The sequence below is a fragment of the Poecile atricapillus genome, chromosome 19, assembly GCF_030490865.1.
Source record: "Poecile atricapillus isolate bPoeAtr1 chromosome 19, bPoeAtr1.hap1, whole genome shotgun sequence".
Lineage (NCBI taxonomy): Eukaryota > Metazoa > Chordata > Aves > Passeriformes > Paridae > Poecile > Poecile atricapillus.
Window position 1 is genome coordinate 43,943 of NC_081267.1, and position 23,173 is coordinate 67,115.

The following is a 23,173-nucleotide window of genomic DNA, read 5'->3' on the forward strand; positions in this document are numbered from 1 at the left end:
ATCTGTGCATCCATGAGGTACTAAAATGCACCAAGAGAAATTTCTCTGCCTAAGTTCCATAGTGACGAGCGTGTTCTGCACTCGGGGTTCACCAGGGCTTTATATTTTTGTCATTCTGACCTGTTAGCTGAATGAATGGGTAGAGTTTCAAAGAGAAAGCAATGCAAATTTCAAAAAGCAGAACATCAGAAAGAGAAGTATATAAATAGATACATGTAAAAGTAAATACAGGGGAGCTAGATAGATATATATAGAGAGAGAGTTAGAGAGAAAGAAAAAAGAAATAAATACAAGTAATCCAAATCTAGACAAGTAGATTAATATTCAGTATGAAAACCATATGGATAGATGCTAATATATTTTAATATCTGTTGTGTATTATATCTAGGTGTGTAAAAAAAGAAGTTCAATATGATAGAAATAGGTATGAAAAATATTTAAATCAAGGGACTTTTTGTTTTTTTATTTACTTACAGGCATGGCATTTAAATGAATAATATAGAAATGAAAATATACACATCTATAATAAACAAATGAAGATAGATAGATAGCCATAAAATAGAAATAAATACAAGTAATCCATTTCTGGACAAGTAGATTAAAACCTCAAAAAAAGCTCAGAGACTAGAACTACATGAAGGCCTCCACCCTGAGAGACATGAACTAAAGGAACACCATTACAAAGTCCTTTATCCCACAGTCCTTTTGCCCAACACACAGGAAGTACCAATAAAATGTAATTAGTATAGGTTTTTGTTACTCTTTTGAACCCCACATCGGGAAGTGAATAATGTAATGCTTAGAAAGCTAAGACAAAACTCAAAGTGCTGCAGGGTAACTTCACAGCTCCTGACATCTTGTGTCCATCTAGGAACACCCTCTAGACTCCAACTCACCCTACATTACAAATTTCAAATTACAGGGGCCTGGGACTCGGCCTTTTACACCTACACCCAGGCTGGGCAGCAGGACAGAGCAGCTCCGGGACAACTACACCCAGACACCCGTGACACACAAGACAACAGACGAGGGGACACAATGGGGAGACAAAACTCTGGGCCACAAGAACGGCCGCAAGGACCGAGAGAACGCGGAACGAGATGAGCCGGGTGAGAATGAAGGCGAGCTGATGAAGCTCGCAGAACCCGGGAGGAAGAAGATGCTGATGGAATGACAAACTCCAGCAAATGCCAAGATGGATGCCCAAGAATCTGAGGGCCACAGTCCCCTACCTATCTCTGCGTTTCTTCAAGACCTAAGCCGCAACAATGGATCCTCGCGGCGCACGGCTGTCGACACAGCACGGAACAAGACCTCTAAAAGACATCCGATCGGATGCTTTTAAAAGAGAGACGCGATTCCAAGGCCTCTGCGGGCTCCAGAGGCAAAGCTTCGATGGTGTCGGGCTGAGGAGCCCAGAGATCAGAGATGCGAAGAGTGACGCCGGGGTTTCTGGTAAGCCCCCAGAAGAGATAAGGCAAGGCACGTACAACACAAGAAGCACAAAAGACACACAAGGCACGACGGACAAGTGATACAACACGCCCCGGGACTGCTCTGTCCTGCGCACCTCAGCACTGTGAACAAAAGTGAGGCTCTCCCTTCACGTGGCCTAAGGGGCCACAGCCTGGACCTCCCCGTCCCCAAAGCTGACTTAAAAATCCCAGGTCCAGAGTCCCGACCCGGCACCCGACTTTCAGCCCCTCTGCAATTCGCAGCCTCCGACTCAGCTCTCGGATGCCCGGCGGGGAGGATCCACATGGAGCGCCAAGGAAGGCTGCCTCGCCATCTGGGAAGTTCCTGCCAACGCCAGGCTGCCGTCTCTCGGTCAGCTACAATAAATAAAACACAAAATCAGAGGCTGATCTTTGCAGGGCATCAGCCAAAACCCAACAATTCCACGACTCACGGTCTCCTGTGAACGGCCGCTTCCTGAGGCCGCGCGCTTCGGCCGCGCCAAGAGCCGGACGCCGTCGTCACAGGGCGCGCCTGAGTTAAGAAAAGACCAAGTGATGTGGCATTGCTGAAACTCAAAGGGACCCTCGCTCCTCCTCCCGACATCCCCAACTCACGGCAACCCCTCGGCCCCTTCCTGAAGGCCACCCACACGGCCCCTTTACGTGGAAAAGGCTCCGTCACACGGTCCCATAACGCTTCCGCAGGGCTCATGGGAGCGGTGAAACAGCTGTGCCGGCCGGTTGGGAAGGACGTCTCAGCGAAACGCGACTGGACCGCCTAAAGCACGCAAACAAGATGGGAGGCTTAGCATTGCACCGGAAACTGAGAGCCCAGCGATAACAACAGCTTCCCTCCACCGGTAAATGCTCACCTTGCCCGCTTCGCCTTGACTGCTGCCAGCCGGCTCTACTTCCTAAAAATAAACACAAAGAGGAGACCTGTAACACAGTGACCGGTTCCAGTTGCCCTGCAAAGACAAACATTGACTTACCTTCTCGCGGGAACCCCCTTACCCTGGATGGGGCGCTCTGCCACCGATTTCATCCGTCCGCATCTGAAAGAAAGCTGAGACAAAAGTCAAAGTGCTGCAGGGTAACTTCACAGCTCCAGACATCTTGTGTCAATCTAGGAATACCCTCTAGACTCCAACTACACCCTACATCACAAATTTCAAATTACAGGGGCCTGGGACTCGGCCTTTTACACCTACACCCAGGCTGGGCAGCAGGACAGAGCAGCTCCGGGACAACTACACCCAGACACCCGTGACACACAAGACAACAGACGAGGGGACACAACGGGGAGACAAAACTCTGGGCCACAAGAATGGCCGCAAGGACCGAGAGAACGCGGAACGAGATGAGCCGGGTGAGAATGAAGGCGAGCTGATGAAGCTCGCAGAACCCGGGAGGAAGAAGATGCTGATGGAATGACAAACTCCAGCAACTGCCAAGACGGATGCCCGAGAATCTGAGGGCCACAGTCCCCTACCTATCTCTGCGCTTCTTCAAGACCTAAGCCGCAACAATGGATCCTCGCGGCGCACGGCTGTTGACACAGCTCGGAACAAGACCTCTAAAAGACATCCGATCGGATGCTTTTAAAAGAGAGACGCGATTCCAAGGCCTCTGTGGGCTCCAGAGGCAAAGCTTCGATGGTGTCGGGCTGAGGAGCCCAGAGATCAGAGATGCGAAGAGTGACGCCGGGGTTTCTGGTAAGCCCCCAGAAGAGATAAGGTGAGGCACGTACAACACGAGAGGCACAAAAGACACAGAAGGCACGATGGACAAGTGATGGGACACGCCCCGGGACTGCTCTGTCCTGCGCACCTCAGCACCGTGAACAAAAGTGAGGCTCTCCCTTCACGTGGCCTAAGGGGCCACAGCCTGGACCTCTCTGTCCCCAAAGCTGACTTAAAAATCCCAGGTCCAGAGTCCCGACCCGGCACCCCGATTACAGCCCCTCTGCAATTCGCAGCCTCCGACTCAGCTCTCGGATGCCCAGCGGGGAGGATCAACATGGAGCGCCAAGGAAGGCCGCCTCGCCATCTGGGAAGTTCCTGCCATCGCCAGGCTGCCGTCTCTCGGTCAGCTACAATAAATAAAACACAAAATCAGAGGCTGATCTTTGCAGGGCATCAGCCAAAACCCAACAATTCCGCTACTCACGGTCTCCTGTGAACGGCCACGTCCTGAGGCCGCACGCTTCGGCCGCGCCGGGAGCCGGACGCCGTCGTCGCAGGGGGCGCCTGAGTTAAGAGAAGACAAAGTGATGCGGCATTGCTGAAACTCAAAGGGACCCTCGCTCCTCCTCCTGACATCCCCAACTCACGGCAACCCCTCGGCCCGTTCCTGAAGGCCACCCACACGGCCCCTTTACGTGGAAAAGGCTCCGTCACACGGTTCCATAACGCTTCCGCAGGGCTCACGGGAGAGGTGAAGCAGCTGTGCCGGCCGGTTGGCAAGGACGTCTCAGCGAAACGCGACTGGACCGCCTAAAGCACGCAAACAAGATGGGAGGCATAGCATTGCACCAGAAACTGAGAGCCCAGCAATAACAACAGCTTCCCTCCACTGGTCAACGCTCACCTTGCCCACTTCGCCTTGACTGCTGCCAGCTGGCTCTACTTCCTAAAAATAAACACAAAGAGGAGACCTGTAACACAGTGACCGGTTCCAGTTGCCCTGCAAAGACAAACATTGACTTACCTTCTCGCGGGAACCCCCTTACCCTGCATGGGGCGCTCTGCCACCGATTTCATCCGTCCGCATCTGAAAGAAAGCTGAGACAAAAGTCAAAGTGCTGCAGGGTAACTTCACAGCTCCAGACATCTTGTGTCAATCTAGGAACACCCTCTGGACTCCAACCACACCCTACATGACAAATTTCAAATTACAGGGCCCTGGGACTCGGCCTTTTACACCTACACCCAGGCTGGGCAGCAGGACAGAGCAGCTCCGCGACAACTACACCCAGACACCCGTGACACACAAGACAACAGACGAGGGGACACAACGGGGAGACAAAACTCTGGGCCACAAGAATGGCCGCAAGGACCGAGAGAACGCGGAACGAGATGAGCCGGGTGAGAATGAAGGCGAGCTGATGAAGCTCGCAGAACCCGGGAGGAAGAAGATGCTGATGGAATGACAAACTCCAGCAACTGCCAAGACGGATGCCCGAGAATCTGAGGGCCACAGCCCCCTACCTATCTCTGCGTTTCTTCAAGACCTAAGCCGCAACAATGGATCCTCGCGGCGCACGGCTGTTGACACAGCTCGGAACAAGACCTCTAAAAGACATCCGATCGGATGCTTTTCAAGAGAGACGCGATTCCAAGGCCTCTGAGAGCTCCAGAGGCAAAGCTTCGATGGTGTCGGGCTGAGGAGCCCAGAGATCAGAGATGCGAGGAGTGACGCCGGGGTTTCTGGTAAGCCCCCAGAAGAGATAAGGCAAGGCACGTACAACACAAGAAGCACAAAAGACACACAAGGCACAATGGACAAGTGATACAACACGCCCTGGGGCTGCTCCGTCCTGCGCACCTCAGCACTGTGAACAAATGTGAGGCTCTCCCTTCACGTGGCCTAAGGGGCCACAGCCTGGACCTCCCCGTCCCCAGAGCTGACTCCATAACCCCAGGTCCAGAGTCCCGACCCGGCACCCCGATTTCAGCCCCTCTGCAATTCGCAGCCTCCGACTCAGCTCTCGGATGCCCAGCGGGGAGGATCCACGTGGAGCGCCAAGGAAGGCCGCCTCGCCATCTGGGAAGTTCCTGCCAACGCCAGGCTGCCGTCTCTCGGTCAGCTACAATAAATAAAACACAAAATCAGAGGCTGATCTTTGCAGGGCATCAGCCAAAACCCAACAATTCCGCGACTCACGGTCTCCTGGGAACAGCCACGTCCTGAGGCCGCGCGCTTCGGCCACGCTGGGAGCCGGACGCCGTCGTCACAGGGCGCGCCTGAGTTAAGAGAAGACAAAGTGATGCGGCATTGCTGAAACTCAAAGGGACCCTCGCTCCTCCTCCCAACATCCCCAACTCACGGCAACCCCTCAGCCCATTCCTGAAGGCCACCCACACGGCCCCTTTACGTGGAAAAGGCTCCGTCACACGGTTCCGTAACGCTTCCGCAGGGCTCACGGGAGCGGTGAAACAGCTGTGCCGGCCGGTTGGGGAGGGGATCTCGGCGAAATGCGACTGGACCGCCTAAAGCACGCAAACAAGATGGGAGGCTTAGCATTGCACCAGAAACTGAGAGCCCAGCGATAACAACAGCTTCCCTCCACCGGTCAATGCTCACCTTGCCCACTTCGCCTTGACTGCTGCTAGCCGGCTTCACTTCCTAAAAATAAACACAAAGAGGAGATCTGTCACACAGTGACCGGTTCCAGTTGCCCTGCAAAGACAAACATTGACTTACCTTCTCGCGGGAACCCCCTTACCCTGCATGGGGCGCTCTGCCACCGATTTCATCCGTCCGCATCTGAAAGAAAGCTGAGACAAAAGTCAAAGTGCTGCAGGGTAACTTTACAGCTCCAGACATCTTGTGTCAATCTAGGAGCACCCGCTAGACTCCAACTACACCCTACATCACAAATTTCAAATTACAGGGGCCTGGGACTCGGCCTTTTACACCTACACCCAGGCTGGGCAGCAGGACAGAGCAGCTCCGGGACAACTACACCCAGACACCCGTGACACACAAGACAACAGACGAGGGGACACAATGGGGAGACAAAACTCTGGGCCACAAGAACGGCCGCAAGGACCGAGAGAACGCGGAACGAGATGAGCCGGGTGAGAATGAGCTGATGAAGCTCGCAGAACCCGGGAGGAAGAAGATGCTGATGGAATGACAAACTCCAGCAACTGCCAAGACGGATGCCCGAGAATCTGAGGGCCACAGCCCCCTACCTATCTCTGCGTTTCTTCAAGACCTAAGCCGCAACAATGGATCCTCACGGCGCACGGCTGTTGACACAGCACGGAACAAGACCTCTAAAAGACATCCGATCGGATGCTTTTAAAAGAGAGACGCGATTCCGAGGCCTCTGAGAGCTCCCGAGGCAAAGCTTCGATGGTGTCGGGCTGAGGAGCCCAGAGATCAGAGATGCGAGGAGTGACACTGGGGTTTCTGGTAAGCCCCCAGAAGAGATAAGGCGAGGCACGTACAACACAAAAAGCACAAAAGACACAGAAGGCACGATGGACAAGTGATACAACACGCCCTGGGGCTGCTCCGTCCTGCACACCTCAGCACTGTGAACAAATGTGAGGCTCTCCCTTCATGTGGCCTAAGGGGCCACAGCCTGGACCTCCCCATCAACAAAGCTGACTCCATAATCCCAGGTCACGCTTTCATCCCCCCTGCAATTCATAGCCTTCGACTTAGCTCTCAGATGCCCGGCAGGGTGGATCAACATGGAGCACCAAGGAAGGCCGCCTCGCCATCTGGGAAGTTCCTGCCATCGCCAGGCTGCCGTCTCTCGGTCAGCTACAATAAATAAAACACAAAATCAGCGGCTGATCTTTGCAGGGCATCAGCCAAAACCCAACAATTCCGCGACTCACGGTCTCCTGTGAACGGCCGCGTCCTGAGGCCGCACGCTTCGGCCACGCCGGGAGCTGGACGCCGTCATCGCAGGGCGTGCCTGAGTTAAGAGAAGACAAAGTGATGTGGCATTGCTGAAATTCAAAGGGACCCTCGCTCCTCCTCCCGACATCCCCAACTCACGGCAACCCCTCGGCCCGTTCCTGAAGGCCACCCACACGGCCCCTTTACATGGAAAAGGCTCCGTCACACGGTCCCGTAACGCTTCCGCAGGGCTCACGGGAGCGGTGAAACAGCTGTGCCGGCCGGTTGGTTGGGGAGGGTGTCTCGACGAAACGCGACTGGACCGCCTAAAGCACGCAAACAAGAAGGGACGCTTGGCATTTGCACCAGAAACTGAGAGCCCAGCAATAACAACAGTTTCCCTCCACCAATCAATGCTCACCTTGCCCACTTCGCCTTGACTGCTGCCAGCTGGCTCTACTTCCTAAAAATAAACACAAAGAGGAGACCTGTAACACAGTGACCGGTTCCAGTTGCCCTGCAAAGACAAACATTGACTTACCTTCTCGCGGGAACCCCCTTACCCTGGATGGGGCGCTCTGCCACCGATTTCATCCGTCCGCATCTGAAAGAAAGCTGAGACAAAAGTCAAAGTGCTGCAGGGTAACTTCACAGCTCCAGACATCTTGTGTCAATCTAGGAACACCCGCTAGACTCCAACCACACCCTACATGACAAATTTCAAATTACAGGGGCCTGGGACTCGGCCTTTTACACCTACACCCAGGCTGGGCAGCAGGACAGAGCAGCTCCGGGACAACTACACCCAGACACCCGTGACACACAAGACAACAGACGAGGGGACACAACGGGGAGACAAAACTCTGAGCCACAAGAATGGCCACAAGGACCGAGAGAACGCGGAACGAGATGAGCCGGGTGAGAATGAAGGCGAGCTGATGAAGCTCGCAGAACCCGGGAGGAAGAAGATGCTGATGGAATGACAAACTCCAGCAACTGCCAAGACGGATGCCCGAGAATCTGAGGGCCACAGCCCCCTACCTATCTCTGCGTTTCTTCAAGACCTAAGCCGCAACAATGGATCCTCGCGGCGCACGGCTGTTGACACAGCTCGGAACAAGACCTCTAAAAGACATCCGATCGGATGCTTTTAAAAGAGAGACGCGATTCCGAGGCCTCTGAGAGCTCCCGAGGCAAAGCTTCGATGGTGTCGGGCTGAGGAGCCCAGAGATCAGAGATGCGAGGAGCAACGCCAGGGTTTCTGGTAAGCCCCCAGAAGAGATAAGGCGAGGCACGTACAACACAAGAAGCACAAAAGACACACAAGGCACGACGGACAAGTGATACAACACGCCCTGGGGCTGCTCCGTCCTGCACACCTCAGCACTGTGAACAAAAGTGAGGCTCTCCCTTCACGTGGCCTAAGGGGCCACAGCCTGGACCTCCCCGTCCCCAAAGCTGACTCCATAATCCCAGGTCACGAGTCCCGACCCGGCACCCCGCTTTCAGCCCCTCTGCAATTTGTAGCCTTTGACTTAGCTCTCGGATGCCCGGCGGGGAGGATCCACACGAGGACGCCCAGGAAGGCCATTGCGCTATCCGGGAAGTTCCTGCCATCGCCAGGATGTCGTCTCCTGGTCAGCTACAATCTAGAAGACCAAATATCAATGCAGGATCTTAGCGGCACATCTGTGAAAACCCAGCACTTACCTTCTCTAGAGAATGCCCAGGTTCATGGGCTGCACACTTCACCTCGCAGGGAGGCAGAGGCTTGCTTCACAGCAGTATTGGCTGACACAGCCAAATTACCACCACCTCAAGGAGGGGAGGAAGACTCTCCAGTCAGTGAGGGACAGGGAGCCCAGGGTACCCCAAGGATGGAAACCCCAGCTTATATGACAGCAGTAGGCCCTAGCACCCACTATCTCTTCCTGGCTGGCCCTAGCACCAGGGGTACTGCCTGCAGCTCTCGGGGGTTCTGGCACTCTGCTGCTTTAGGGTTCCTGCCTGCAGCTGCCTCAGGGAAACGGGAGCACTGTTAGGGCTGCTGTTTAGGGTTTGAATAGTCCTGTACTCTACCTTATATCGAAACCTGTACCCTTTTTATTTTCACTGTTTGTCTCCAGCCCTCGACCTCTGAAGCCCTCCCTCAGCCTCTCTGTGTCACTGCCAAGCTCCCCCGCTGAACCCTACAAACTTAGTTAGAACCCTACGCTTGCAACCGGGGATGCTCCTTATCCATAGGCCCCAAGAGATGTCCATTAGCCCGGACCAGGCAATCCACAGTTGCTCCCTACCCTACCTAAGTTTGGCCCTGAGACAGGGCAGAGGCTGACAGAGCCGAACTCTTTGCGGAGGCTAGGCACGAAGCCCTGCCAACCGCCGCCTCGAGGAGGGGTGGGAGCAATCCCCGGCTGCGGAGGGACCGAGAGCCCAGGGTGGGGCGGGGCGGGAAACCCCCTGTTTCCCCAACCCTACGGATCGTCCCCCCACTATCTCCTGGCTGACCCTAGCACCAGGGGTACTGTCTGCAGCTCTCGAGGGTTCTGGCACTCTGCTGCTTTAGGGTTCCTGCCTGCAGCTGTCTCAGGGAAATGGTGGCACTGTTAGGGCTGCTGTTTAGGGTTTGGGGTAGGGTACACCTGAACTCCACCTTACCTATACCCCTTCTTTTCACTGTTTCCTCAGCCTTTTTTTTTCTTGGAATTCTTGTGACAGATTGAGGGCACCGGGGAGGGACTGCCAAAGTGAAATCAAAAGAGAAAAGGAGAAAGATCACCCCTGCAAATCCACAGTGGCTCAGCTGTTCAGGTGCTGCTTCCTGGCAAAAAGCTTTGTCCCTCACCACCTCCTTTAAGCGGTGCTCCACATCCAAGTGCATCCAGGTGCTCCCCCAGACCCTATGAGATGCTCTCACCATCACTCCATCAGATGCCACTGGGAGCCCACCAGAAACTCCTCTCCTCCGGCAGATCCCTGCCAACGTTGATTTGCCACTCGTATTTGGCCCTGTAATAACAGCAAAATTGTTGCCCTCCGTCAGGTACGTGTTGTTAGACACAGGTTTTTCCATAGCCATCTTTTCAAGAACTGGGTGCCATCCCTGCTTGATTGCTAAATTATCCATAAATTCTGGAAAACCTAAATGAGAAAAAAAATCTAAGACACTGAGGAGTTAATATGGAAACCTTTACATCATTAAAGTAGTATGTTTTGAAATAAAGTGAATTCTTCCAGTCCAACTGCAAAAATCCAATTCGTAAAAATAAAATAGCCAAAAACAAACAGCAACAAGTTCCCACCAATATCATCAATAAAATCACAGTACCTCCACCAACCAAGGGAAAAAAATCTTAACCTAGAAAAAATCTGAACCCCCTCAAAAAGATTCCACACTAAAACACAACTCATCCTAACACTTCAACTAACAATACTAAAATAATTTTTCAAAACAAATATAAAAACCCTTCTAAAATCTACTGGTCTTTCCTCCACAACAAAAAAAAACCTCCTTTAAAATCAATTTAAAAACGGACTGAAACCTGCTTTCTATTAAGAAACACATTCATTTTAAAACATTTCCTCCCAGTTTGTCTCAAACCTTTCTAAGGTTTGGATCCCGTTCCAGTGCACCAGAACCAAATCAACCTGCTCTGGCTCTGGAAACATCAGCGACACCAAACCCAGAGCACGAAGCACCTCGCCGCTCCTACCCCGCTGTCCCTCGGCCCTGCTCTCTCGCGTCCTACGCTGCAGAGCGCTGGGAGCCAGGTTCAGCCCCGAGAATTGTCGCATCCATTTCCTCGGACATTCCAGCTTCCACGGGGATATTGCGGGTACCCCCTGTATTCCATTCCCTAGTACAGCAGCAAGACAAAGTTCTCCCCCAGCCCGCGTCTCCAGAAAATCGTGTACAAGCCTTAAACAAGCTCCGAGGTTTGAGAAACACGGTCTGCCCAACAAGCCCAACTCTGCATCCAGAGGAAATGAACATCACAAACAGATTCACGCACACCAGATGCACGGGACGCTGCCAGCTTGGACCTGCAATTAACTCGGCAATGGAAAAACCTGAGCTCGAAGCCCTCACGTGAAGGTGCAAAAGGTATTGGACACAGTTTCTAGAAGGCGCCACATCGTTATTTAAAGGCGCGGCTCGGCTAAAGAGCAATACCGACAAAGCCCCGAGACAAAAAGGCCGGAAGGTCGGGCTTTTCCCCCTCCCCACCTCCCAGCGGCTTTTGCCAGCGCACTCTGAACCTGACGAGCCACGAGTGTCCCCCAGCGGCCCTCGCCGGGACTCGCTCCCGGGCTGGCGCCGCTCCAGGTGCGGGGGGACCGGGGGAGCCACGCGAGCCCCGGCAGCGGCGGCACTCGGCACCCGGGGGCGGCCCCGCGCTCCCGGCCCCCGGACGGACCGGGGCTCCCGGCAGGAAAGCGGCTCCTCCGGCGGGCGGGGGCGGCCCCGGCCCCGGGAGAGCCCGGCCCGCCCAGCGGCACCGGGACCGGCCCGAAGGGACCCCGGCGGTGCCCGAGCCCCGCGCCCGGAGCGGGCGGAGCGGCCGGACGGACACAGCTCCGCGCCGCGGCTCCCGCCTGCCGGCCCGGCAGAGCTCGCCTCGCCTCCGCACGGCTCTGTCGCTCCCCGGCAAGAGGAAATCAAAAAGGAAAAGGAGAAAAGTCCCCCCTGCAAACCCGCACTGGCTTACTTGCTCCGATGCTGCTTCGCGACACAAAGGTTTGTCCCTGGGCACCTCCTTTAAGCAATGCTCCATGTCCAAGTGCATCCAGCTGTTCTCCCAGACCCTATGAGATGCTCCCGGTATCGTTCCATGAGATACCCCCGTGGAGCCCACCATAAATGACTCTCTTCCAGCTGCTCCGTGCCCAAGTGAACTGAGGGAAACCCTCCCCCTAAAACAGCCCCGGGCAGGACCCACCCGCTCCTCCATCAACCTCACTGCTCACACCTGGGGCTGCTCTGTCCCCTCATCAACCTCACTGCTCACACCTGGGGCTGCTCTGAGCCCTCATCATCCTCACAGTTCAGTTTGTGCTGTTGCTATCCTACGGGTGAGGGCAGGGGCAGAAGGAACTTGTTGCTCATTCCCTGGACAGCTCATTGTCTGCACCTGACACACAGGGGCACCAGGCTTTCCTTGCTATGGATGAGGACACCTCTCCTCCTCCAGGTGCCCAAGGCTGAAAATGGAATTCCACCTCCACAATTCCATGTGTTTGAGTTTCATAATTCCCAATGTAATTCCCCATGGATCATAAGACATCACCTCTAATTTTTCCTCTAGAATCACTGCTGACTTGCCTTTCTGTGGAAGTGTTTCACACATCGATGCAGAGTTCAGGGGCTCGTTTATGGCTTATCCTGACGAGCACAAAGGAAATCCAAACACCCAGAATTACAGGGAAATATGGATAAAGTTTAGAAATACTCCTCTTCCCTGCAACTCCCTGGCAACTTCCCACTGACCTTTTACTCTTAACCTCTGAATTTTGACCTTTGACTCTTGACTTCTGCTCTCTGAAGTTTGATTCCCTGATAATTGACCTTGGACCACACAACCTTGGAAAATTAACCCGTAACATTGGACCTTGGACCCTTTACTCTTGATCTTTGAACCCTGACCATTCACATGTGACCCTTGAACTTTGAATCCCTGACTTTTCACTTTAACCATTGACTCCTGAGCTTTTGCCCTTGACCTCAGCCCTTTGACCCTGCCCCAACATCAGTATCACTGACCTCCAGTGATTTCAGCATATGAATGCTACCATAGTTATCTCACCCAGCAGTGTCAATCCCACTCTCAGTCTCTATCCCAGCCCCACAGTGATTATAGTTCCAGTCCTAGTGACCCCTTCCCTGCCCCAGTGATTTCAGCTCTTAACCCACAAGCTTTATTTCACAGCCAGCTCTTTTCTTCCAGCTCCAGATGTGTGTTTCTCCAAGTCTGCTGGCTGAAAACTCTCCAGGTTCAAGGAGCAGGATCTTCCTCTTGGCTCCAGCTCTGCAACATTTCAGCTCCGGCCCTAGGGCCTCTAAGCCCACCCCACAGTCAATATCCCTGCCCCAGTGATTTCAGCTCTTGACTGACCCACAAGCTTTATTTCACGGCCAGCTCTCTTCTTCCAGCTCCACATCTGCTTCCTTTTCCCCTGCTCCGCTAGGTGAAGCTGCTCCAGGTTGAGACAAAAGGGTCTTTGTTTTGGTTCCAGCTCTGAGGTTTCACCTCCAGGCCAAGAAATGCCACTCCAACCCCATCCCAACCCCAAATCAATCTTCACTGTATTTGCAGCCCATCCCATTGTGTACCATTCTATGGTTGCTTCCCACATCTACAGTCACTATCCCCTCAGAACAGCGTTTGCAGCTGCAGCACTGCAGTCCCCACCCCGGCCCCAGTGATTTCAGCTTCAGTCCCACAAGCTTTATTTGACTGCCAGCTCTTGTGCTGCGCTTCTGCCTCCACATCTTCCCAGCAGTGCCACATCATGCTGCTTTCTGGCTCTCCAGGCAGGATCTCTGTTTTAGCTCTAGCTCTCTGTGGTTTGAGTTTAGCTCTTGAATCCACATTCCAGCCCAACCTGACCATCCTTACTGCAGGAACAGCTCTGCAAGGCCCTATCCCAGCCCTTACCTTGATTTCAGCTCCTGCCACGCAGTTCGCATCCCGGCTCCATATTCCTTATCCCAGCCCCACAACAGTTTCACCCTAAACCCTACCATATTTGTCTCCTCCAGCTCTGCTTCCTCAGTTCCAGCTCCTCAGCTTCCCACTGCCAGTGGCTAAAAGCTGCTCCTGCTTCTCACTGCAGCCCGGGGCTGTTGATAAGGCCACAAATCAGTTATCACCATCACATCAATGTCTCTAGGAGTTGTCCTACCCACCCTAATGGGAGCCCAACTTTGGGGCCACTTGAGGCCTCAAGCCCAACAGGTACCTTCCCCCTGCCCCTGGGTCTCAGCCCAGCACTTGCCCAAAGGCCCCCTCACCTCCCCCAGGCAGCACCAGGGGCTGGGAATAGCCATTGGGCCCCTGCTCCCCCATCCCAAAAGGTGCCCTTGGGCTGGTTCTCGGGCCCTGGAGCCCTCCCAGCCCCCAGACCCTCAGCCTCTGCTTGGTACCAGCGGGCAGGGGCTGCTAAGCCCCCAGGCACCTTCTGCAGGCCCTGAGCTGCAGCTCCATCCCCTTCCCCCATGGCATTTATCCAGCTCCAGCCTCAGTATTTCCATTGCCCCACATTGCTTTAGGCCTGACTCCAGTGCCAAGGTCTTTATTCCACACCCTGGGGCTTTATGTCTCCACTGGCCCCACAAGTGGTGTTTCAGCCCCAGCCCCACAGTCTTTACTGAATTAACATCAGCTATTCAGCAAAAAAGCCCCTAAAGTAATTAATAAATAATATTTAATATTTATTTATTAATAATATTTAATTAATATATTAATAAATGTAAACATAAAAATATATCTTATTAAGAGTAATGACAATTATTAATAATAATTTTATTATTTTAATAAAAAGAGCAAAACAAAATAATGTAATAAAGAAAACCGTTATTATTTTAAATAAAAGCAAAATACAATAATAAAATCGCAAAAAAACCCAGCTTTGTTCCCGATATTTTAAATATTATCTTCAATCCAGAAACTACGAACAGCTCCTCTCTGTGTCGCAGTAGCAGCAGCTCGTCCCACTGTGCCACTCCAGACCCCGCACCCGCCTCCGGCCGCCCGAACAGCCCAGGGCGTGGCGGAAAGAACTGGCCACGACCGGCCCCGCCGCCCCAGGACACCGTCGGCCCCCAGATGCTGGCCCCGGCAGACGCGGGCGTCGCGCCCGAGCTCACCGGCGCTCCCCGGATCGGCAGCCGCGGGGGTCCCGTCCTGGCGCTCCCCGGATCGGCAGCCGCAGCTCTCGCCGCCGCTCGCACCTCACCGCCGAACTAACGCCCGCACCCCTCCAGCACACCCTGTTTGTGCCCCAGGGCCGGCCAGCACAGCCGATCACAGCCCGAGGCAGCGCCGGGCCCGCCGATCTCAGCCCGCCCGTTCCCGCCGCGCTCGACTCCGCGACCCCCCGCTGTCCCCTCAGGCCCCGCTCCCGCGATCCCGCCCGCTCCCCGCCTTCTCCCCATTTCCCTGGGAGAACCAATGGCCGGGACCTGAACGGGGAGCCCCCGCCCACCCTTCCCGGGACCCAACAGCACCTGCCGGGGCTGCGGCAGCACGGCTCCGCCGGATCCCAAAGCGACAGCGGCCGGAGCGGCGCCTCAGCAGAACGGGGGAGCGGGGCCAGGCTGGCTGAGGGGCCGGGCTGCGACTGAGGGGGCAGAGCTGGGCGGGACCGCGCCCGGATTCAAAGGGCGGCTGTGATTGGCCAGAGCGGAGCAAGGCGGGCCAGGATTGGCGGAAGCTTTGAGGCTGCGGCCCATGGGAGCGCGAGGCGCTCGGGTGGGCGGAGCCAGGGGCGCTCGCAGGGTCCACTGCTGTCATTGCACGGCACTGCACAGCACTGCACGGCACGGCACTGCACTGCACGGCAGCTGCTCCTTTTAGTGCCGTGTCCCCGCTCGAGCCCGGCCGTGTCACTTTACACCCTTAACTCTCTTTCCCCCCTCCCTGCTATTTACAGACACCGCCCCGCTCACTCCCTCCCCAGGCTCGGCAGCCGCGGAACCCCCGTGACCCGGTGCCGGTGCCGGACACAGCGGAGGCGGTGCTGTCACTGCTTTGTCCCTTTATTGCCACCACGGGGGCCCTGTGAGGGTCCCTCGGCTTTCCCGGGGAGGGTGGGGAGGGGTGTGGGAGGTCCCGGAAGGATTCTGGGAGGGGAATCTGGAGTTTTTGGTGGGGTCCCGAGGGTCGCATGGGGAGGGGTTTCCAGGGGGTGGGGGAGGGAGCCCCAGGGGCATCCCAGGGTGTCGTGGGGGCCACTGGGGGTCCCAGGGAGATCCTGGGGCCTGGAGGGCTCAAGGTGGGTCCCCAGGGGGTCGCAGGGCTCAGGGAGAATTCCCAGTTAATATTTCGGGGAAAAGGGGGAGCCCCTCAGGGGTTGGCGGGGGGAGGAACGGCCCCTCCCCCGGTGCTGCCCCGGCTGAGGGTCCGGCTGCGGCCGCGCTCCCCCTCCCCAACGGTGACCGAGCCGGTGCGGGAGCGGGACAGGCGCGTCATGGCGGAGGCGGCCACTGTGGGGACACAGCCACTGGCCTTGAGACACGCCCTCCCCCTCCAACCCACGCCCCTTTACTCTGAAAATGACACCCCCTTCATTTAAACCACACCCCTTTCCTACAAACCACACCCATTCCCCATTAAACCACACCCCTTTCCTCCAAACCACACCCATCCCCTGTTAAACCACACCCCTTTCCTACAGACCACGCCCATTCCCTGTTAAACCACACCCCTTTCTCCAGACCACGCCCATTCCCTGTTAATCCACACCCCTTTCTCCAAACCACGCCCATTCCCTGGTAATCCACACCCCTTTCTCCAAACCACGCCCATTCCCTGTTAAACCACACCCCTTTCTCCAAACCACACCCCTTTACTCTGAAAATGACACCCCCTTCATTTAAACCACACCCCTTTCCTACAAACCACACCCATTCCCTGTTAAACCACACCCCTTTCCTACAGACCACGCCTATTCCCTGTTAAACCACACCCCTTTCCTACAGACCACGCCCATTCCCTGTTAAACCACACCCCTTTCCTACAAACCACACCCATTCCCTGTTAAACCACACCCCTTTCCTACAAACCACACCCATTCCCTGCAAACCACACCCCTTTCTCCAAACTACACCCAATCCAAAACCACCCATCCTGAAGCCACGCCCCCTCCACAACCCACAGGCTGTGTACTCATGCATATTGATGACCCCTCATGCATATTGATGGCCCCTCATGCATATCGATGACCCCTCATGCATATCGATGACCCCTCATGAATACTGATGGCCCCTCATGCATATTGATGGACCCTCATGCATATTGATGACCCCTCATGAATACTGATGGCCCCTCATGCATATTGATGGCCCCTCATGCATATTGATGACCCCTCATGAATACTGATGGCCCCTCATGCATATCGATGACCCCCTGGTGTCCCTGGGGTTACTCACTGTAGCCCATGCCCTGCAGGAAGTACTTGATGGCCTCGGTCAGCCGGCCGGGCTGGGGGGAGGGGCATGGTCAGTGCTGACCACTGAACGTTCCCCGGGTGACCGCTCCCACCCCCCACACCACTGACCCCAGCCGTGACCTCTGACCCCTCACCTGGGCGATCTGCGGCTGCCCACCACCATCGGCCATCTGCAAGAGAGGTCATCGAGTGACCATCGAGCGGTCACTCAGTGGTCACTCAGCGGTCAATGAGAGGTCAAAGGTCACCTTCAGGAAGGACGTTTGCGTCGGGTCCAGTTTGGCGTTGCACTCCACCTTGGGGGATGGGCCGGGGGGGGGTCGAGGGGTCAGGGTGGTGTCAGGTGACCACACCCTGAGTGACCACGCCCCCCATCACCCCTCCCCCACTCACCACAGCATCCTCGTGGGGGGAGTTGTCACCGACCACCAGCAGGACCGGGCAGCTGGGAGGGGGGTCAAGGGGTCACTCAGGGGCCAGTGGTCACTTGGGTGTCCATGGCCAGTGAGGGGTCACTCGGGGGTCATTGATCACTCAGGGGTTACTCAAGGGTCAGTGGTCACTCAGTGGTCACTCACCGCAGGCTCCCGGCCCCGCTCCGCTCCAGGCCTAGGTCACCACGGCTGAGGAGGATGAGGGGGTGGGGGCAACACGTTAGCCCCACCCACCATGGCCACACCCCTTTTCCCATCAGGCCACACCCCATGGCTGTAACTCCACCCCCAAAGCCACACCCCTCACACACAGCCACGCCCATTGAAGGAAACCCCGCCCACCCCCATTTTGGTGCCTTTTGGCCTTGCTGCTCCAGACCACGCCCCCAAGGCCACGCCCCCAAGACCACGCCCTCACCTGGTGTACATAGACCAGAGCAGGGCGGGGTTGGGCGTGGCCGCCAGGTGCTCCCGGAGCCGCCGGACAGGGGGAGTGGCAGCCGCCAGCTCGTCCTGGGGACCGCCCAGTAATGTCCACCCCAGTGACCCCCAGTGACCCCCAGTGACCTCCAGTGACCTCCCCAGTGACCCCCCCAGTGACCCCCAGTGACCCCAGTGACCCCATGACCTCCCAGTGACCCCCAGTGACCCCATGACCTCCCAGTGACCCCCAGTGACTTCCAGTGATCACAGTGACCCCCAGTGACCCCCCAGTGACCTCCCCATTGACCCCCCCAGTGACCCCCAGTGACCCCCCAGTGACCCCCAGTGACCCCATGACGTCCCAGTGACCCCCAGTGACCCCCCATTGACCCCCCCAGTGACCTCCCGTTGACCCCCCAGTGACCTCCCAGTGACCCCCAGGGACCCCCAGGGACCTCCCCATGACCTCCAGGACCTCCTGGGAGCCCCCAGATGCCCCAGCCCTGCCCCGAGACAGCCGCGGCCGCCCCCAGACCCAGAAATGTCCCGCGGAGCCCCCCGGGCCCCGTCCCCACCTGGGTGAAGAGGTGGCTCAGGATCATCTCGTTCGTTGACATCCTCAGCCCTGACAGCTGGGGAGGGACAGTGTGAGACCCCCGAGACCCCCCGAGACCCCTCTGAGACCCCCCGAGACCCCCCGAGCTCCAGAGAGACCCAAACCCCCCTGAGATCCCCCCCAATCCCCACAGGAACCCCAGAGCCCGAAACCCCCAGCCCCAAATCCCCCCGAGACCCCCCAAGACCTCCAGAGAGACCCAAACCCCCCCGAGATCCCCCCCAATCCCCACAGGAACCCCAGAGCCTGAAACCTCCATCCCCAATCCCCCCCGAGATCCCCCCAATCCTCACAGGACCCCCAGGCCCCCCCTTTTCCTCCCCCCCTGCCCCATGCCTGACCACACCCCCTGACCACACCCCCTGACCACACCCCCTGACCACACCCCCTGGCCACGCCCCGGCCACGCCCCCGGCCACGCCCACCTTGCTGGCGGCCCAGTCCATCCAGCCCTTGGCGCGGGGGTCGAGGTTGACCAGCACCAGCCCCTCCACAGCTTCAGGGTGCAGCAGCTGGGGGGGACCCCCGGGTGACCCCAGAGTGCCCCCAGTGCCCCCCCAGCACCCCCCAACCCCCCCAGTATCCCCCCAGTGCCCCCCGACCTCCCCAGTGCCTCCCCAGTATCCCCAGTGCCCCCCAGGACCCCCCCAGTGCCCCCCAGTACCCTCCCAGTGCCCCCCAGTGCCCCCCGACCACCCCAGTGCCTCCCCAGTACCCCCCCAGTGCCCCCCGACCCCCCCAGTACCCTCCCAGTGCCCCCCAGTGCCCCCCGACCACCCCAGTGCCCCCCAGTACCCTCCCAGTGCCCCTCAGTGCCCCCCGACCCCCCCAGTGACCCCCAGTACCCTTCCAGTACCCCCCCAGTACCCTCCCAGTGCTCCCCGACCCCCCCAGTGCCCCCCAGTACCCTCCCAGTGCCCCCCGACCCACCCAGTGCCCCCCGACCTCCCCAGTACCCCCCGGCCCCCCCAGTACCCCCCAGTACCCCCCCAGTACCCCCAGTGCCCCCCGACACCCCCAATGCCTCCCCAGTACCCCCCCCAGTACCCCCCCCCAGTACCCCCCGACCCCCCCAGTGACCCCCAGTACCCTTCCAGTACCCCCCCAGTACCCTCCCAGTGCCCCCCGACCCCCCCCAGCCCTGCCCCTCCCCCACTCACCCCGAACTTGGCCAGCACGAAGGCCCCGGCCCCCACCCCCACCCCGACGATGCTGCGGATGCTGCGGGGGGGGGGGGGGGGGGGAGAGGCGAAAGGTCAGAGGTCACGGCGGGCGCTGACCCCGCCCCCACCCCCCCCCCCTCCCCCACTCACCCCAGGCCCTGCAGGACCCCCGGGATGGCCTCGGCCAGCTGCTCCAGAGAGGGGTACTGGTACCTGCGGCCAGGGGTCACTCGGGTCACCCGGGGGTCACTCGGGTCACCCAGGGGTCACTCGGTCACCCAGGGGTCACCCAGGGGTCACCCAGGGGTCACTCGATCACCCAGGGGTCACCCAGGGATCACTCGGGTCACCCGGGGGTCACTCGGTCACCCAGGGGTCACCCAGGGGTCACCCAGGGGTCACTCGGTCACCCAGGGGTCACCCAGGGGTCACTCAGTCACCCGGGGGTCACCTAGGGGTCACTCGGGGGTCACTCGGTCACCCAGGGGTCACCCAGGGGTCACTCGGGTCACCCAGGGGTCACTCGGTCACCCAGGGGTCACCCAGGGGTTACTCGGGTCACTCGGGGGTCACTCGGGTCACCCGGGGGTCAGGGGGTCATCCAGGGGGTCAAAGGGACACTTAGGTGTCACTCGGGATCAGCAATCACTCAGTGGTCACTCAGTGGTCACTCGCTGTCACTCGCGGTCACTCGCGGTCACTCAGTGGCACTCTCGGTCACATGCGGTCACTCAGATGTCACTCAGATGTCACTCGCAGTCACTCGCGGTCACTCAGCGGCCACTCGCGGTCACTCGCGGTCACTCAGTGGTCACTCGCGGTCACTCAGCGGCCACTCGCGGTCACTCAGTGGTCACTCGCGGTCACTCAGTGGTCACTCAGCGGTCACTCAGCGGTCACTCGGTACCCGGGCGGGTAGGGCGGCGCCCCCTCCTCCATGCCGGGCGGCTCCAGGTGCACCAGGTGGAAGCTCCGGGCGATCTCCATCATCTCGGGGTGCCCGAACAGCTCCGAGAAGCAGGTCCGGTCTGGGGGGGAGGGGTGAGCGGCGCGCGGGGGGGGCGGGGCGGGGGGCGGGGGTCGCGCGGGGGGGGCGGGGCGGGGCGGGGGTCGCGCGGGGGGGGCGGGGCGGGGCGGGGACTCACGCGTGTGCCCCACGTCCGGCAGGGTCAGCAGCGCGGGGCGCCCGGCCCGGGGGCACCCCGAGATCCAGGCGTGCACCACCCCGAAGGGCGTCTCCAGAAGGTGCTGCCGGATGGGAACCCCCGATCAGCCCGAGCCGGGACCCCGGGCCCCAAAATCGGGGTTTGCTCCCCAAAAACCGCCCCGCAGCCGGCGGGGATGGCGCGGGAATGGCCCAAAAAGAGCGGTTTTACCCCCGGAACCGATGCGAAACCCCGCAATTTCACCCTCACGTTCTTGCGTTTGACCCAAATTCCTCGTTTTCACCCCAAATTTGCCACTTCCCCGCTCCACATTCCTCGAAATCCCCTCCTTTCACGCCGAATCCCTCATTTTTTCCTCCTAAATCGTCATTTCTCTCCCGAAATTCCTCATTGTTGCCCCAAATGTCCTCATTTCCGCCCGCCAAATCCTCAGTTTCGCCCCCCAAATTCCTTCTTTTCACCCCAAAACCGCCCGTTTTCACCTCCCAAATCCAAAAACTTCTCCTTGATCCTCAGAACTGGAATTTGCACTCCCCAAATCCCCAGATTTTGCCTTGAAATGCCCCAAATCCGAGGTTCAGCCCCATTCCCGCCTCCAAAATTCTTCAAGTTTTTTACCCACCTTGCCCTAAAAATCCCCAGTTTGGCCCCAAATCCCAAACTTTAACCCTGTGTTTCCCGGCTCTGACCGCAATTTCCCCTTTCCTCCCCAAACCTCCCCTTTATCCCCCAAATTCCGCTCCCAGATCACCAAATCCCAGCCCAAATCCCCCTTTATCCCCCAAATTCCAGAGTTTTTCCCTCAAATTCCCAATTTCCCCACCGATCTTCCTTCTTTACTCCCCAAATACCCCAATTTCCACCCGAACCCATCCATTTCTGTCCCAAGTTCGCGGCTTTTCCCCCAAATTCCCTCATTCTTCTCCCCAAGCCCCCCTTTATCCCTGAAATCCCGCCCCAAATCGCCGTTTTCAACCCCAAATCCGCTTTTCCCATCCAAAATTCCCCCTTGAGCCGCCCAATTTCGCCCCGAATTCCCCGATTTCCCCCTCGCCCCCCAAATCCAGCCCCGGTTCCCCAAATTCCGCCCCTTCTGCCCCATTTCCCCGCCCCCAAATCCCCCAATTCCCCCAATTTCCCCCCAATTTCCCCCCCGGCCCTCCCCCACCCCCAACCCCGACCGCGCCCCTCCCTCTCCAGCCCCTCCCCCACGCGACCACGCCCCGGGATTTCCCCCAAAATCCCAATTTTTCCCCCTAAAAAAATCCGCCCGGGAAACCCCGGGGATTTTGGGGGAGGGGGAGGGGAGGGGGCGGTGGGGGGGAGGGGTGGGGGCGTCCGCCCCTCCCCCACCCCCACCCCCACCCCCAATGCTCACCTTGACCTCCGGGGGGGGAGGGGCGGCCTCGTGCAGCTCCATGACCCTGAACGTCGGGGGTGGGGGAGGGGTGGGGTCAGAGGTCAGGACCCCTCCCCTCCCCCCCCCCGCGACCCCCGCGCCCCTCCCCCACCCCACCCGCCCCTCCCCCACCTCCCCGGGGTCGGAACCTGCGGCCACCTTGAGGCGCCCTCTGAGAGCGGCCCCTCCCCCACCCCGGCCCCTCCCCCACCCCACCCCACCCCGGGGCCCCTCCCCCCACCCCCGCCCGGTTCCCACGGGGTGGGGGAGGGGCGCCGCCCCAAAATAGCCCCGGGGGGGAGGGGGGGGGGGGCCCGGCTGCTGCCCCTCCCCCCACGCCCCCGTGTGATTGCTGTAATTAATTCGCCCTAACGAACTTCATTCCACTCGTAATTAACTTTCATCCAACTTTTAATTAACTTTACACAGCTCTTGACCAACTTTTGCCCAACTTTTAATCAACTTTATTTCACTTCAGCAAACTCCACCCAGCTTCTCTCGTGCTCGTTAAGGCCACGCCCCCTCCCTTCACTAATGAATAATTAATTAATTAATTAATTAACCGGCCTGGAGGGGGGAGGGGCCGCCTGGAATGTAAACGATCTGGAATGGTTCGTTAATTAATCCATTCATTAATTGACTGCGCAAAGCAGAACGGAGTAGTCAAGTAGGGATATAGTAGTTAATTAGCCTCCAGTCATTGATTAATTAAGCCCCTGGGGATAAACAAGCCCCTGAAAGCAGCAGCCTTAAGCAGCAAAATTG

At 57.8% G+C, this 23,173-nt stretch overlaps 1 protein-coding gene and 2 long non-coding RNA genes across 6 annotated transcripts; all 3 read right to left on the bottom strand.

Moving 5' to 3' along the window:
- Nucleotides 1-465: 465 nt before the first annotated feature.
- LOC131586430 (uncharacterized) lies at nt 466-5,259 on the bottom strand. 2 transcript variants are annotated; one of them, XR_009279138.1, is made up of 4 exons: nt 4,047-5,259; nt 3,790-3,952; nt 3,627-3,706; nt 466-1,832 (listed from the first exon to the last, which is right to left on the bottom strand). It is a non-coding gene; the product is annotated as an uncharacterized LOC131586430 (long non-coding RNA). The 2 variants fall into 2 exon arrangements; XR_009279137.1 differs by lacking the exon at nt 466-1,832 and adding an exon at nt 2,364-3,549.
- Nucleotides 5,260-5,528: 269 nt separating this feature from the next.
- Nucleotides 5,529-6,632, bottom strand: LOC131586431 (uncharacterized). Its single transcript, XR_009279139.1, has 3 exons — nt 5,883-6,632; nt 5,763-5,804; nt 5,529-5,668 (listed from the first exon to the last, which is right to left on the bottom strand). It is a non-coding gene; the product is annotated as an uncharacterized LOC131586431 (long non-coding RNA).
- Nucleotides 6,633-15,777: 9,145 nt separating this feature from the next.
- LOC131586376 (protein NDRG2-like) lies at nt 15,778-22,615 on the bottom strand. Of its 3 annotated transcripts, none has more exons than XM_058853213.1 (15): nt 22,568-22,615; nt 22,388-22,433; nt 20,989-21,091; nt 20,751-20,871; nt 19,994-20,056; nt 19,841-19,901; nt 19,106-19,192; nt 18,640-18,696; nt 18,060-18,154; nt 17,786-17,830; nt 17,601-17,652; nt 17,456-17,503; nt 17,342-17,377; nt 17,188-17,239; nt 15,778-16,242 (listed from the first exon to the last, which is right to left on the bottom strand). In XM_058853213.1, exons 2-15 carry the CDS (start codon nt 22,427-22,429, stop codon nt 16,103-16,105), a joined length of 1,002 nt encoding a protein of 333 aa, XP_058709196.1. In that variant the 5' UTR covers nt 22,430-22,433; nt 22,568-22,615; the 3' UTR covers nt 15,778-16,102. The 3 variants fall into 3 exon arrangements, with proteins under 3 accessions (XP_058709196.1, XP_058709195.1, XP_058709198.1); XM_058853212.1 differs by having other exon boundaries at nt 22,541-22,613; XM_058853215.1 differs by having other exon boundaries at nt 22,558-22,611.
- Between the last annotated feature and the right edge of the window lie 558 nt (nt 22,616-23,173).